The 15,700-nt window shown below is 46.3% G+C and overlaps 1 protein-coding gene and 1 long non-coding RNA gene across 6 annotated transcripts; one reads left to right on the top strand and one right to left on the bottom strand.

The window, feature by feature from the left end:
- The first annotated feature begins 1,478 nt into the window (after positions 1-1,478).
- Positions 1,479-15,159, top strand: p2rx1 (purinergic receptor P2X, ligand-gated ion channel, 1). Of its 5 annotated transcripts, none has more exons than XM_040011114.1 (14): positions 1,479-1,927; positions 5,445-5,589; positions 7,250-7,321; positions 7,656-7,725; positions 8,787-8,874; positions 8,973-9,053; positions 9,447-9,588; positions 9,692-9,822; positions 10,665-10,755; positions 10,838-10,903; positions 11,969-12,064; positions 12,354-12,501; positions 13,066-13,075; positions 14,580-14,665. In XM_040011114.1, exons 1-12 carry the CDS (start codon positions 1,791-1,793, stop codon positions 12,468-12,470), a joined length of 1,236 nt encoding a protein of 411 aa, XP_039867048.1. In that variant the 5' UTR covers positions 1,479-1,790; the 3' UTR covers positions 12,471-12,501; positions 13,066-13,075; positions 14,580-14,665. The 5 variants fall into 5 exon arrangements, with proteins under 5 accessions (XP_039867048.1, XP_039867027.1, XP_039867056.1 ...); XM_040011093.1 differs by lacking the exon at positions 13,066-13,075 and adding an exon at positions 14,771-15,159 and having other exon boundaries at positions 1,485-1,927; positions 12,357-12,443; positions 14,631-14,675; XM_040011104.1 differs by lacking the exon at positions 13,066-13,075 and adding an exon at positions 14,771-15,159 and having other exon boundaries at positions 1,494-1,927; positions 7,656-7,713; positions 12,354-12,443; positions 14,631-14,675.
- Positions 6,095-9,451, bottom strand: LOC120721086. Its single transcript, XR_005693109.1, has 2 exons — positions 7,030-9,451; positions 6,095-6,925 (listed from the first exon to the last, which is right to left on the bottom strand). It is a non-coding gene; the product is annotated as an uncharacterized LOC120721086 (long non-coding RNA).
- Positions 15,160-15,700: the final 541 nt, after the last annotated feature.

Raw genomic sequence — 15,700 nt, 5'->3', positions numbered from 1 at the left:
TATACTGAACCAGCAGAAGTCAGAATAACGCAACATTCAGCAAACAGAGTCGTGGTGCTTTCATCAAATATAAAAAAGCATCACGGGTGCTGTGACAGGAAGCCATGAAACACAGCTGCCGTGCTCACTGTCCCCACCTGTGCCTCGTTCTCACCTGTGGGTTCACGTGTCTCCTGTCAGTGCACAGTGTTGTCCCCTCCTCCCGTGTTCACCCTCCCATTACATTTTGTGGAATTTGTGCTTCTGTCTTTGTGTTTCTTCCTGTTAGTCTGCCCGCCACGGCGTCCTCCATCACCAGCCATAACCCTGCGGGCTACTTTTACATGCACTGGTCTCATTATTTGAAGGTTTGGCCACGTTTCTCATGAGAGTTCACTGCTCCAACAGTACGTACGTGTGGCAGAGGAGAAGAAAAACAGCAACGGGAACTAGTTCAGTGAAGATAGTTAGTTCAGGCATGCAGTCAGCACTAATCCTTTCTACGCAGTCATTCACGAGTCGTGACTTCAGTCTGTCTCTGCCAGTTACTGTCAGTCTGAGGCTCATCCAGCCCCTCCTGTTCGTGGTGCGTTCATTCATTCACATATTGTGACGCTCAGCCTCAGTCTCAGGGTTGTTCTGGAGCACAGGAGTCAGGGCCACACACTGCATGTCACCCTGGGAAAACATTCATTTGACTCTGGAAAAGTGCCTGAATTATAAAGTGATCTGACGCTCGCTCTTGTTTCTCAGTCATTTATCCACCAGTGTGCCTATAAAAACAGCAGTTTGTGCCAATTGTGCTAACAGAGCGTTTCATTTAATACTTTGATTGTCATGCAGCCCTTTTTTTGCAAAATCCTTAAAATCCTTCCAAATCCTTGCAATCCCACTAAATTCTATGCATGGCATTTTGTGGCGATTCCCAGCATGTACTCGTGTCTTTTAGATTTAACCAGATTTAGATTTGGATTTGACTCCAGACGAGATGCCCTCGTTTATTTATATCGGGAGCGAGAAGGCAAGAAATGCTCACAAGTGGAAGCAACATTTTTCAAAGCCTCACAGTTTCATGAGGCTATTTGGACTTCCCTTTGTGAAGATTAGAAAATGCAAAGCAGCCGTCGGCATGAGAATGGAGAGAAGGGGCCTGAATTATTGAGCTGGATGAGAAAATCAAAGTGTTTGACGGCGTGCGCCCACACATGGTGTTGATAAAAGTTAAGAAGGCTTACTGCCTGACAAACGGTGAGACGAGAGTGGGCAAACATGCAGAACTGTGGAAGATGCACCGTGTTTATGCTTAGCTTCTGTGGCTTCTATCTCTGTGTAGCACGCAGGAAGAGAGTGTCAGCGTGGCTGATAAGGTTTGATTGCTCAAAGAGAGGAGGGCATCCGGTGCTTGTGTGTGGCAACTGTTAAGTTATTGAAACTTGCAGACCAAGTTAACAGTAAATTTCGACAGATGTCTCTGTGCTTATTATGTCTCCTGAGAAAAGCCAGGAGATGCACAGAAACGGTCAAGTTACGCAAAAAGGCAACAGGCTGATAGCAGAGCGACCGAGTGCAGAGAGAGAGAGAGAGAGAGAGGAGGAGGAGAGACGGAGAGCAAGAGAGAGAGAGAGAGAGGAGGAAGGGAGGAGGAAGTCTTTAGACTTTAGGACTTCACATGAAGAGTATAAGAGATTATTCATGAGAGGAGGCAGAGGACACAAGTGAAGAACAAAGGAAAAAAGAATTTCTTGGGAGTTTTTATATGCAAGTGAGGAGAAGCAGAGACCCTCTTCCCTGCGGGTCAGCCGTGAGAGAAGATGAAGAACCAAATCACCAGCGCCCTCTCCGACTTCTTCTTTGAGTATGAGACTCCCCGCCAGGTGCTGGTGAGGAACAGGAGGGTGGGAGTGGTGTGCCGGCTCATCCAGCTGGGGGTTCTGGTTTACATCATCGGGTAAGACCTGCACACTTTTTTCTCTTTTTGTTTTTAACTGTAAGGAAATGGTGAGAAAGGGTTTGCATCACTTTGTGTAGTTCATCTTGTCTGGAACTTCCTTCCTGAGTGACCCAGAGTTCACTTTGTGTGGATAGAGTGGGGGGAAAGTGAAAGGAAGATGTTGGGCTTGTGCAGGGACACATACCGTCACTGCAGTTATTGTTGACACAGCAAACAGGCACAAATGACAGTTGTAAGAGTCACTATGATTGACTGTGAAAAGAAGGTGTGAACATGGCACAACAGAGCCGAGCTCCTGCCCATTTCATGTTTGGACAAAACCCCTGCAGCATACTTGTTTGTCTACTCAGCCTCTCACCACCCACCCACCCACCCTAACCTGATTAGACATGCCGGAGCTATTCGCTGGAAATTCATCCTGAAAAATGGAGAACCTGTTTCCTTTACTTATCTCACTTCATCTCACGGTTACTTGTTCATGCAGCTGTGTGACTGTAACGTTTCCCTCCATGCACCTCCAAACAGCAGAACCTGAGGAGCTGTGTGTGATAAATATGCCCGGGCATATGCTCAAACAGATAACAATCAACTGCTGCCCAGTTCACTGCCAAACAGAGCACAGATGCATTATCATCTGCTGCTGCTGGTGACCAAAAATGGAAAAGCAGTAGACAAGTTTAACATCGTCTCTTGTTTAAAGTCGGGTTTTTATAAGTGAGGGATGTGATTTTAAACGGCTCTGATTCAGATCTGAATCATCGAGATCAGAAAAAGTTCATGGCACACACACACACACACACACACACACACACACACACACACACACACACACACATACACTCACACACACACACACACACACACATACACTCACACACACACACACACACACACACACACACACACACACACACACTCACACACACACACACACACACACACACACACACACACACACACACACACACTCACACACACACACATACACTCACACACACACACCTGCCTCCTGCAGCCACATTAAAGCGGCGTGGTGATGTGCATGAGGGAGATGCGATTATAAAGCCGTCTCCTCTCTTCAGACTTGAAGCGGACGGGTCAGGGCAGAAGTCCGCCCGTCTCTCTCTTGGATGCTGAAGCAGTGATTCAGTGAATCGGGACTCACAGCAGAGGCAGCCTGAGCAAACAGCCTTCAACAGCTAAGGGGACAAACAGAATCTAAGGCAGGCAACAGACTACAGACATGGATGCTGAGACAGAGGCGCTCCCATAGAGGACATTCTGCTGGGTAATTAACTGGGAAGCATCTATCAAATGAAACAGGAAAAAACAGACGAACATACTCAAACTTCACATGTAATAAACACTTGAGTGGCCTTCATAAATCCCTCACAGTTGAGGTGGTTTGAGAGGCCCCTGGGGTAGACCCAGGACATGCTGGAGAGATTACATCTCTGGTGTGTTGGGAATGCTTTGGTGTCCTCCTGGATGAGTTGGAGGAGGAGGTGGGAGAGGGGTGTTTGGGCTGGTGCCCTGCGACCTGGACTCAAATAAGCAGTAGAAGGGGATAAAGAACAGCTCCAGAAAACCACACTCTCTTTTTGTAACTTTTATGCTAAAAAAAAATCCCAATCCTCTGTTTATGTTTTTAGCTTTAACTTGAAGGTTGATTTATTTTTCTTTTCATTCTGTCTTTAAATAAAAACTAATCTCAGCAGCACAGTATGGTGGGAAACTCTCCCCAACATCAAAGAGCCTCCTCCCAGCCGCTCGCAGATACGCATCTCTCTTACGCTGCTGTTTTGGAAGATGCTTCCATTATTTCCACGCTCATCGCTTTCTTTATTCCTTTAATTTGCCCTGTTTTTTCTCCCGTTTCTCCACATTTTTTCTCCAGCTCCCTCCAACCTATATAATTCGATTTGCCATGCTGATAGACGTTGCTGCTTTTGTGCTTACGACTTCACTCTGCAGTTTGAAAGATGCTTCTTCTCGTTCGCCGCTCTGAGGAGCTTTCATTGCAGACGAATGAAGATATGCTGCACCACACGCTGTCCTGTGGGCTTCCTGCCAGGGGCTAATTGCTTTTTCACAGCCTGTATGAAATAGCTCTACACATGCGTCACAGTGTGTGTGTACACACTGTATCAGCTCAGTGCACACCAGCTGTTGCCTTTACCTCGTGGCTACAAACGCACACACAGACACGCAAGCAGAGGAAGTAAATGAGTTTAAGGTGATGCACCCCAAGTGTAAAGCTGCTTTTTGCTGAACTGGAATCCTTTCATGTGAGCAAAGTTTCAGCTTCATCGTGACAAACCCAGCACTCAGTTTCTGTGAGGACTCAATGTTTTTAACAATGACTTTACAAAGTGAAAGTGCCTGCAGCGAGATGTGGGCCGTGGATCTTGCAGCTTTTTTGTATTGTCGCAGCCAGTGGAAAGACCGGACCATCATTCACAGACTTAGCGCTAATACAACATCACAAAAATGTAACTATGTGTTAATGTGCTGATGCTGTGAAAGATGTTTTTAACCCCGTCGAGCACGAACCATGAAAAATTCTAACTTTTTAAAAACTGTAGTGTTTTTCAAACCTTCTGACAAATTTAAAACAAAAGAAATAAAATAGCAGTTTGCATATACGGCAGCCATACGGGTACCGAAGGGGAAATGTGTCTTTGGTGGGAAGACTCGGAGATCTTAAAGGAGTCCCTGCTGACAACAGGTCTGGGGACCGGACTCATCTATAGTACTATACAGCTGGGATGCAGTCCATCTCAATCCAGCTGTGAAGGACGTGATAATGTCATATTCCCTATTTGAGAGTCAGGTTTAACAAACAGATGAAATAATTTTTAACGAGTTGTTACTGACGTGTTTGCAGATCCACACAAAAGCTGACCTTTGAATGTGACACAGACTCTGGAGAAATCCTGTCAACACTGATCAGGACCCTGATAATGGTAAATGGCCTGTATTTGTAAAGCGCTTTATTGGTCCCTAAGGACCCCAAAGCGCTTTACACACCCAGTCATCCACCCATTCATGCACACATTCACACACTGGTGATGGCAGCTACATTGTAGCCACAGCCGCCCTGGGGCGCACTGACAGAGGCGAGGCTGCCGGACACTGGCAACGGTGTCTTGCCCAAGGACACAACGACCGAGACTGTCCGAGCCGGGGCTCGAACCGGCAACCTTCCGATTACAAGACGAACTCCCAACTCTTGAGCCCCGATCGCCCCTATTAATGCTCAGCACGAACACTTTTACTTTTGCTTTCTTTCAGCAGCTGCTGTGATAGTTTGGAGCTGAGATGCAGCATGTCTGCTGTGTCTTTGCGGTGCTGAATGGACAAGAACACGAGCCAGTGCGTTGCATGACTACAGGCACGTTTGTCCTGGTAGTTGTGCTGATGGCTGTGTGCAGTGCCGGTGTCGTCCTTGTGCAAGCCCTTGCTTTGGGGTGAAGTGGGATTTTGAACAGAATGCTTTCTGTTTCGTGCACAGGTGGGTTTTCATCTATGAGAAAGGTTACCAGTCCACAGACACGGCCGTCAGCTCCGTCTTCACCAAAATGAAAGGAGTGGGCTACACCAACAACAGCGGGGGAGAGAGGGTCTGGGACGTGGCTGATTATGTCTTCCCTTCACAGGTCAGTGACCTTTCGTGCCCCCAGTAACATTTGATATGTCGTCGTCTCGTGACTCCTAAGTGGTCGGTAATTTGTTTGGCACCTGATGCAAGTCGGTCACCAGAGGCAGATTTGATGAAATCAACTGTCAGAGTGAGGAAACATCAGCTGAGCAGGACAACGTGTCACTGCTGTTTGCTAGAAAACTCAAGGCTGACAAAGAAGCAGAGGTTTGTAACGTTCACCCCGGTGACGATCCACCTCTGTCGACGCGACTCTGCAGCTTCATTGCATGTGAGAGTAAAGCAGGGACACTGATCAAATAGATAACTTTGTTTGCCTCCAGTGTTGCTGTGTCCTGTTAACTGTGGGAAAGAAAAAAGAAGACACAATGTAGGCTGCCATGTTTGCTCTGAGGTGTGGGTGTGGGCTTTAATTCAGAGCAAGGCAAACAGGTGGTTTCAGTGTTACACAATGAAAAGATCGCTTTTCTCCATCACGTACTTTGATCAAATGCACTTTATTGTCAGGTGGTCATTGTTTTAGTAATCGTCACGTGACCTCACTGTTACGTCGACGTTCGGTTCAAAGAGAGGCCGTGCACACGGGAGCAAAACGCACACTCAAAAACCTGAAAAAGGAAGAAAGAAAACATTGGCAGGAACAACATATGAATAAAACAATGCAATCGTTTAAGGCAAAGCACAAGAGGAAGGGCAATAACTGAAGCCCCGCATCAGGGCTGCACTAAAAACAACTGATTGGATAACAAGATACAGGTGAAGCAAAAAGGACGGAGCCAGCAATCACGAAGGAGTAAAACCACACGAGCACACAAGACAAGTAGGTAACCTTGCAGGAAATACCAACAAGGAGTGACACTGAAAGGCTCCACAGACAAACCGAGAGAGACACAGGAAACACAGGAAGCCACCAGAGATGCAAAAGAGAAGAAAAACAACCTGGAATGTGTCAGTGTCACAATGAACTTATACAGAACATTTTAATTTAACTGTGATTTTGAGCAAAAGTAAAGAGAGTTTTACCCCCTCCTACTGCCTAATAATATGGCATTTGACCTGCCAAAAGTTCAACTCGCAGTATAATAAAGATGCATACAGTTCTCTATTGGCTTAGATCACAAACTGGAAACACAGAGGAACCAGGACATTCGCTATACAAAACACAAATTGCGTGACAGCTCTCACATACGTGTGTGCTCAGGGTGACTGCAGACGCTCGGGGGGTCGAACCTTTGCTGCTCGAGTCTGCGTGTCAAAGCATCCGTGGGTACGATGCTGAAACCCACGTCACCTCGGAGGAGGGTCAGTGCTGGACCGAAGGTGAATGAGGCGCACTGTAAAAAGTGTTAGAGTAGAAAGGTGATATATACGAACCGGTCCAATCATATCGTTTATCACTGTGCTGTAAATATGATCACGGCCTTGTAAATAGTCTCACAGTTGAGATTGTGCAATGATCCTGACCGTCGAACGCTGTGTTGACCCATCCATCCACCCCAACCTTCTTCCTGTGAGGGGATTTCTGTTGCTCTGCAACTATTTCAGCTCTTCTGCTCCAGTTCCTGTGAAATACAACGAGCCATGGCTCGCAGAAGTTTGCTTTAAGGTCTGTGCTCACTGCTTTTAAACACATTGCTTCTTCTCTTTTAAAACTTCAGGGAGACTCATCATTTGTAGTGATGACAAACTATATCATGACTGAGGGTCAGTCAATGGGAACCTGTCCAGAGGTAGGTGAAAAGGCACTGGTTCTCTCTCTCATTCCTCCCTCTTCCTGCTTCCTTCCTTTCCTCCTGCGCTTCCATATTTAGTAAAACGAGCGGAAATTGTATCTCATTCCAAGACTATTTCTGTAATTGGGTAATTGTCCGAAAGTTGTATAGCAGAAAAGGGCTCTTTTAAAGCCTAATGGCCCAAAGAGCAGTGTGTGTGGGATCCATACATGTAAGACTATAAAAACAAGACGTTTCTTTCACACTCCCAGGGTGTTTTCCTGTCTTCTTCTTCATGTCCTTCTTTCATACTTGTGTACACAGACTGACCCCAGTGTCTTCTTTATAACAGCTCCCGGGCAAACACAACTGCAATACAGACGCCGACTGTGAAGGAGGGAGTTTCAAACGTACGGGAAACGGTAAATCCTGACAGGCTGAGAGTGTGTGACCTCAGCGGTCCTCACTGAGTCTGTTGCCAACTCACATCAGTCCAGATTTTGTGCTTCTTGTTATGTAATTTTGCTTCGCCGGAGCTGAGAAGCCTTCTGAAACTCACTGAAGCCATTTATTGAGCGAGGTCGGGGATGGTGTCAGGTGATGGAGCAGCAGTGTATTTGCAAAGTGGGCCGTAGCTGTGACAGGACAGGCTCACGCAACAGCATCTATATAAATACAGCAGATATGACTCACGGCTGCTGAGGTAAACATTTACACAGAATTCATGAATTGCATTCGTCCGGCGCTGAGAAGAAGAAACAGATTCATCTCAACAAACCAGGCCTTAGCAACCAAACATTTGGTGTGTGTTTGTAGTACGGCTTGTTGTCCGCTAAAGTAAGCAGCTGAAACTCTGCCTTAAGCAAACAGACATACATGCATGTATATATAAGCACGCTCAACTGCATGCATGCCAGCTAATATAAACTGCAAGCACACAAAGACACAGCCACATGAGCTCTAATGTGTCCAAATGTGTGGCTGGTTCTAAGAACAGTTATATAAATTTATTGTCCTTCATCCGTCCCAGAGTTCAGTTCAGAGCCTTTCCACGTCGCCCTCAATCAGACCGAAGCTTTAGATCTGTCTGGCTCACACCAGTCACATGCACCTTGAGGTGCCGGCGCTCAGCCTCCACGCTTAAAAACAAGTAAACGCGGGACTGTCCTGCAGCCAAACACAAAGGTCAGAGGGCCGAAGCCGAGTAGGAGCCTGCTGGAGACTGTCTGCAAGCTCATCACACGCACGATGAGAGACCGATAGCAGCGAAGCTGTACGCGCACAGGGAGGCGATAACATTGGGATTAAGGCGAGATAAAAGAAAGAGCTGGTTCAGCGTTTGCTTTGCTTTTATACGCTGCTGTTGATGCTAATTCAAGATAAAAGTGGAGGCAAGAAAGTGTTTGAAACTGCTGCTAACGCCCACGCTGCTGCCTGTTTCACTGTTGAGTAATCGACTCTAACTCTTTGTTTCTGTATCAAGGAGAAATGACCGGAGTCTGCGTGAACAGGACTAAGACCTGTGAAGTGCTGGCCTGGTGTCCAGTGGAGGACGACCGCGACGTACCAGAGTACGCAGACAAACTGAATTATTCACGATTGTGCGATTACACAATCATCTGTGGAAGCAAACATGCTCATTTTAAATCTGTTCTTGTTTCTGTTTCAGTCCTCCGCTGTTGTTGTCTGCAGAGAACTACACTCTGTTCATCAAAAACTCCGTCACGTTCCCCGCATTCGGCGTCTCGAGGTGACGGAGACACGTTTACCTCAGAAGATGCGATGAGTGTGATGAGTGTGTCATGCTCTGGCATAACTATTGTAACTTTATAAAACAGTTGTGGCCAGAAATCTTCAGTCAGTGGCACAAATTTGTTTTTTATACTCTTCAGTTTTTACTGAGATATTTGTTCACGTTTCTATGATGTCATAAAAACAATCACAATGATTTTATACGTTTCAGTTTCTTCTGTAACGTTTGGCCAAATGAAACACAGCTTTGAACCAAACAGAGCTACACAGTAAACTCTGTTCTTCTTTTAACTCTTATATCTTCAGCTTCTAAATCAAACCACAAGTCTAATCACTAATTTTGGTAAAAGTACAGAAAGTGTCAAATATTTCACTGTTTTTTCGTTTTCAGGAGCAACCTAGTGGAGGACGTCGACTCCAACTACATCAGCAGTTGCCTGTATCATCCACTCAGCGCTCCCCTGTGCCCTATATTCAAACTGGGAGACATTATTAAACTTTCTGGCTTAAACTTTCAAACAGTAGCTAAAGTGGTGAGTTTGAATTTCTGCTTCTTTCTGAAATTCCTGTCATGTTTCCGTGTTTTGCTTCTCTTCTTCTCCTGCTGTGATGAAGACGGCGTTTGTGTCCTGACAGGGAGGAGCCATCGGGATCGTGGTCGACTGGACGTGTAACTTTGACGTGCATGTAAAACACTGTAAACCAGAGTACACCTTTCATGGACTCTATGGAAGCAAAGAAGGCTCTTCAGTGGGCTACAATTTCAGGTGTGTGAAAAACACAGCTCAGCGAGAGATTTGTTCCTTTTTCTGTTAGTTTGTGTCCAGAAAACCTCTGAAGCGCATATATTATAATTTTAGCTTGCAGCACTTTTAAGGTCTCATGTTAATAATATTATTAATATTATATATTAATTAATAAGATAAATAACACATTCTTTGCTGTAAGTTCCTAAGTTAATTTGTAAATTTTTGTAGTAAACTGTAAATTGTAAATATTGTAAAACTTTTCTTCTGTCATTTAATGGTCGGGCATTGTACAGCTACAAGCATTTCACCCCCATGTCATACTGTGTATGGTTGTGTGTGTGTGACAAATAAAATTTGAATTTGAATTTGATAAGCTTTACACTTCCATTTGCTGAGCTCTCGCTAACTTCGTGAGAACAGTGGATTCGCTCTTCTAATCTAACCTTTGAAACTGTTGACAACATCGCACATATTGGCTCAGTGTTTGAAACTATTGCAGTTCATTTCTGCTTCCTCGCGCACCACAGACACATGTATGCTCCTGCTCCGTTATTCATTGTTCACCTGCTGGCTGATGGAGAAATGTTGTTCTGTCACTGTTATTGTTCATTTTCCATGGAATCGGCTTCACTCGCTATTTGCTCCTAATGCTGCTTCAGCTCTGCTGAACCTGCCAAGTCGACTGGCTGAAGTTTCTGATGTTTGCTCAGTGAAACAGTGTTGACTTGTCTCAGACTGCCTTTTCTTGTTGTTTCTTCACAGCTCGCTCAGTAAATACACGGATGATGACGTGTTTGTCAAATGCTTTTGAAACATATTTCATATGCCTGCTAACATATTGTGGTTGTGTCTGTCTGCAGGTTTGCGAGGCATTATATGGAGGACAAAATTCAGAAAAGAACACTTCTGAAAGTGTTTGGCATCAGGTTTGACATCATCGTCCAGTCACTTGTGAGTAACACGTTTATCTTAAGTATGCTTTTGTCACTGGAAGAATAAACCAAAGGAGCTGGTATGACTCTGCTCTTCACAGGCGCGGAAATTTGATATCATCCCTACCCTCACAGCCATCGGCTCTGGAGTGGGAATTTTTGGAGTGGTATGTTGAAAGCTGAAATATTTACTTACATATTCCACACGTCTGTGCAAAAGTCGGCCCTCGTTTTTGATACTCTTAGGAACCAGGCTCCGTTCTAAGTTTTAAAGTGGTTCTCCAGGTTTTCCGAAGGCCTCTTTGGACACTGACATATGAATGACTGAGGCACCTAACTCCAGGGACTGTGTCCAAACATACCGCGGTTAAATATGGTGCAGGTTATGTCGTGGTGTTGGAGGTCGTGTCAAAACTGATGGAAAAAAACAAAAATCTGATTTTGATCCGCGGTGCAGCAAGAGTGGAAAGCTTCTGATTGGTGACAGCTTCAGCGTGACAATGATCCCATGATCCCAAACACAATGCAGCAAAGGCATACCTGGATACACAAACACACAATCAGTCAGATCTCAACATTACTGAAGCAGTGAACAGGACAAATAACAGCCAACATCCAAAGAAGAGCTTTGAACGTCCTTCAAAAAGTCTGGAGAACTGTTCCTGAAGAGAAATGACAACAAACGAGTTCAGGCTGTGTTGAACAATAAAGACTTGTTTGAGTTAAACAAACTGTACGTTCGACCACATGTCCAATGTTCCTGGTGTTGCAGACAAAGCAGGCCTTTATATCTGCGTACTATTTTGTCTTCCTTGAACTCAGCTGCCACCAGTTTTCCCCTCAGGTACCAGTGCACACCTGGTTCAGCAATCGGCCACCCAACACTGTAAAAGCCTAACAGTGGCTCCGTTAGTTTGGCTTGGCTGAGATCAGAGGTCGTTTGCACCTACTAGTGAGTAGCTAGTGTCTGAGGCTCCATAATGTGGTAGTTTACACATTTGTGTGGCAGGTGAGAGGTTGCTGGTTTCATTCTAGCCAGCGACACAAACACGCAGCGCTACCTGCTGTGCTGATGAGGAGCTAAAAGTAGCTCCAGTGAGTGTCCAGAGTCTGCAGAGGTGGTCTCTTTGTAGGTAATGACAAAGATTTAAAATATTCGGTGGTTCGAGACTTTTGCACAGTGTTGTAATCCAACAGGAGATGATGCAGTTGTTTCTTTCTCCTCTTTTTAGGCGACTGTAGTGTGTGACTTGGTGCTGCTCTATTTGCTACCGAAAAGAGAATTTTACAAGAACATGAAATTCAAATACACGGACACACAAGTACAGGTAAGACCTTCAAAAATGAGTCTGTGCTCTCTTTGAACAGCAGAGGGCAGCAGAGAGGTGTTCAACCAATCAGAGAAAGTCATTGGAGCTTATTTTCCTTCACCACGTCCAGCCATACATTTCACACGGAAGCCGTAACCTTCACTTACCATCAGATTATTGCTGTGTTCATTCCCATAACGTGTGTGAGAGTCTGTGATTAGTACAGAGCAGCCAGTTTATCTGATGGAAGATGAAATCTGTGTCAGTCCCACCCAGACTGCTTTCCTCTTTCACTTCTGTTTTACAGCAGGACAGCGAGTCGGTTGGTGTAGACACGAACGTCTATTACACCCTCGAAGCAAATGCAAAACAGGCTCAAGGCAAAGACCGGTCCAAAGTGAGTAGGAGGCAGTCTGTGCAGTAGAGCAGGTTCTTTTATTTTAAGCCTAATCGCGCGGCAGATTTAAGACAGCTAAAAGGATCTACTCCCAGAAGCTGGAAGAACGGGTCTCAGCCAACGACCCTGCGTCAGTGTGGAGGGGCCTGCAGGAAATCACCAGCTACAGACGCCCCCACCCACTATTGAAGCAAACAAACACCTGGCCAACGAGTTAAACACTTTCTACTGCAGGTTTGAGACAGACAGACTCCCACGCCCCACCCTCCCCTCCCAGGGACATTGCTTCAGACATTGACCCCCAACACACCTTCCACCTCTCCCTCCTTTACCCTCCCCTTCCCCAATCCAGACCCAACGACCACCCCCACCCTCCCCAACCAAGACTCAACGACCTCCACCACACCTCTCACCCCCTTTTCCTCCTCCCTGAAACTCAGAATACACACTGAGGATGTGAGCCGACTATTCCAGAAACAGAAGCCTAGGAAAGCCCCCGGACCAGACGGCGTCTCACCCTCCTGCCTCAAAACCTGTGCTGAACAGCTGGCTCCCATCTTTACTCGCATCTTCAACAGATCCCTGGAGCTGTGTGAAGTTCCCTCCTGCTTCAAACGCTCCACCATCATCCCCGTTCCCAAGAAACCCACCATCACAGGACTGAATGACTACAGACCTGTCGCCTTGACGTCTGTGGTCATGAAATCCTTCAAACGACTGGTGTTAGCCCATCTGAAAGACATTACAGGCCACCAGCTGGACCCTCTGCAGTTTGCCTACCGGGCAAACAGGTCGGTAGATGATGCAGTGAACATGGGGCTGCATTACATCCTGCAACACCTTGACCGCCCGGGAACTTATGCCAGGGTCCTGTTTGTGGACTTTAGTTCGGCTTTTAACACCATTGTGCCTGAACTTCTCTCCTCCAAACTCTCCCAGCTCAGCGTGTCACCAGCTACCTGTCAGTGGATCACCAGCTTCCTGACAGACAGAAAGCAACAAGTGAGGCTGGGGGAGATCACCTCTGAAACCCGGTCCCTCAGTATTGGTGCCCCTCAAGGATGTGTCCTCTCACCACTACTGTTCTCCCTCTACACTAACGACTGCACCTCCAAGAACTCGGCTGTTACACTCCTAAAGTTTGCAGATGACACCACCGTCATCGGCCTCATTCAGGATGGTGATGAGTCTGCATACCGGCAGGAAGTTGAGCGGCTGGTACTCTGGTGCAGTCAGCACAATCTGGAGCTGAACACTCTTAAGACTGTAGAGATGACAGTGGACTTCAGGAGACATCCCTCAACTCTGCTCCCCCTCATCATATCAGACAGCCCTGTGTCAACTGAGAAGACCTTCAAGTTCCTGGGTACAACCATCTCCCAGGACCTGAAGTTGGAGACCAACATCAACTCCATCCTCAAAAAGACCCAGCAGAGGATGTACTTCCTGAGACAACTGGGGAAGTACAGTCTTCCACAGGAGCTGCTGATCCAGTTCTACACTGCGGTCATTGAGTCTGTCCTGTGCTCCTCCATCACAGTCTGGTATGGAGCAGCCACTAAACAGGACAGGAGCAGACTGCAGCGGACTGTACGGGCAGCAGAAAGGATCATCGGCGCCCCCCTGCCCTCCATCCAGGATCTGTACCTCTCAAGAACCAGGAAACGGGCAGGGAAAATCATCACAGACCCCTCACACCCTGGTCACAGACTTTTTGATCTGCTGCCCTCTGGCAGACGGTACAGAAGCCTGCAGACCAGGACCACCCGACACAGGAACAGTTTCTTTCCCCTCGCCATCTCCCTCCTAAACAGTTGACCTGTCACACTGCTCCCACTGCCAGACTGCAGCTGCACCTTATGTACATTTTGCAGTATTCATTCCACCTCATTCATTTCTGTATTTCATGTATATAAGTTTAGATTCGTTATTTATAGTTGATTTACACAGCTTGTGTATGTATGTGTAATGTGTGTGTGTGTGTGTGTGTGTGTGTGTGTGTGTGTGTGTGTGTGTGTGTGTGTGTGTGTGTGTGTGAGATTTACATTACTGTGCTTGAGAGCCTCCATCTACCGGAACCAAATTCCCTGTATGTGTCTGCACATATACTTGGCCAATAAACACGATTCTGATTCTGATGAGCAGCAGCGTGGTTTGCACATGATCTGAATGTCTCCTGTCCCACAGGATCCTGATTCAGAGGCAGGCAGCACAGAGACTGATGTGTCTAAAGTAAGGCGTCGTCGTATCCTTCCAAAACAATCACTCCCACGAGTCTCACTTGTTTTAATGACTGATGTTTTATTCATTTGCTGTTTCTCGTGCAGAAGTGACCCGGGAGCAAACGAGCCAAAAGGCCACGCCTCTTTTGGAGGTGTGACGCACTGGAAGCCTGGATCCTTCAGACACTACCTGGACTAACAGAAAGGAGCACAGCGAAATGGAGTCACGTTATTCCCATCAGCAGCTTAGTCATCCCGAGGATCTGTGACGCTTGTATGTAGAATCAGAGGCAGCCAAGCTCGGCGGTGTGTGTACTTTCTTGGGTGTTACTGTTTGCTTGTCTTCATGCTTTGGGTGTTGCCTCTGTCTGTAATTCTGTTACCTCAGTCGCCGTCGTTGTAAAAGAAACATGTAGGTGCGCTGCTGTCAGTGATCGTCCCTCGTGTGCACCTTGTGATCGGCTGTTGACTTAATAAAAACATGTACAGTAACATCACCGCAGTTTCTTTTTGCTTTGGTCGAACAAAACCTGAGAAAAATGTTGAAATGATTCAGATTTCTTTATTTCTTCGAGTATGTGTACAAAAAGCATGCAAAAAATAGCGCATTTATATATATCGGTACATATTTACATTGTAACTACGTTCCATATGGATGTGCCATGCTTCCGTTTTAGTGGGTACAGCCAGAGAAATGCACGAGACGACACGAGACGGCGGATGCCTTTGAGACAGGCACACGCGCATGCGCACAGACCAGGAGAGTCACATAGTCCCGGATTTCATATTATGTACAGACTCCACCATAATCTCCGTCCTTTGGATCTAAATATGACCTGAAATCACAATAAAACGAGTCATGCCACTCACTTCCTGTGCTGCCACACCCACTGACTTTTCTTCTGTGTCACTGCAGCAACAGCAGCAGGTCTGATCAATCCACGGGAGGGTCGCCTGGCTTAAACCGATATACTCTAATTATGCAGGGTTTCAAAGGTCACGCACAGGTGATCTTTGATTTATGGCCATTTAAAT

The sequence above is a fragment of the Simochromis diagramma genome, unplaced genomic scaffold (genome assembly GCF_900408965.1).
Source record: "Simochromis diagramma unplaced genomic scaffold, fSimDia1.1 OVJJ01000123.1, whole genome shotgun sequence".
Classification (NCBI taxonomy): domain Eukaryota; kingdom Metazoa; phylum Chordata; class Actinopteri; order Cichliformes; family Cichlidae; genus Simochromis; species Simochromis diagramma.
This window is presented reverse-complemented; position numbering and strand designations above follow the sequence as displayed.

What these genes read in the sequence shown, in the direction of transcription:
- p2rx1 (XM_040011084.1), top strand. Translation starts at nt 1,791, where the DNA reads ATGAAGAACCAAATCACCAGCGCCCTCTCCGACTTCTTCTTTGAGTAT. An exon ending in GTTCTGGTTTACATCATCGG is followed by an intron (nt 1,928 to 5,444) that starts GTAAGACCTGCA and finishes TTTCGTGCACAG; the next exon opens with GTGGGTTTTCATCTATGAGA. An exon ending in AAGGCAAAGACCGGTCCAAA is followed by an intron (nt 12,444 to 14,630) that starts GTGAGTAGGAGG and finishes CCTGTCCCACAG; the next exon opens with GATCCTGATTCAGAGGCAGG.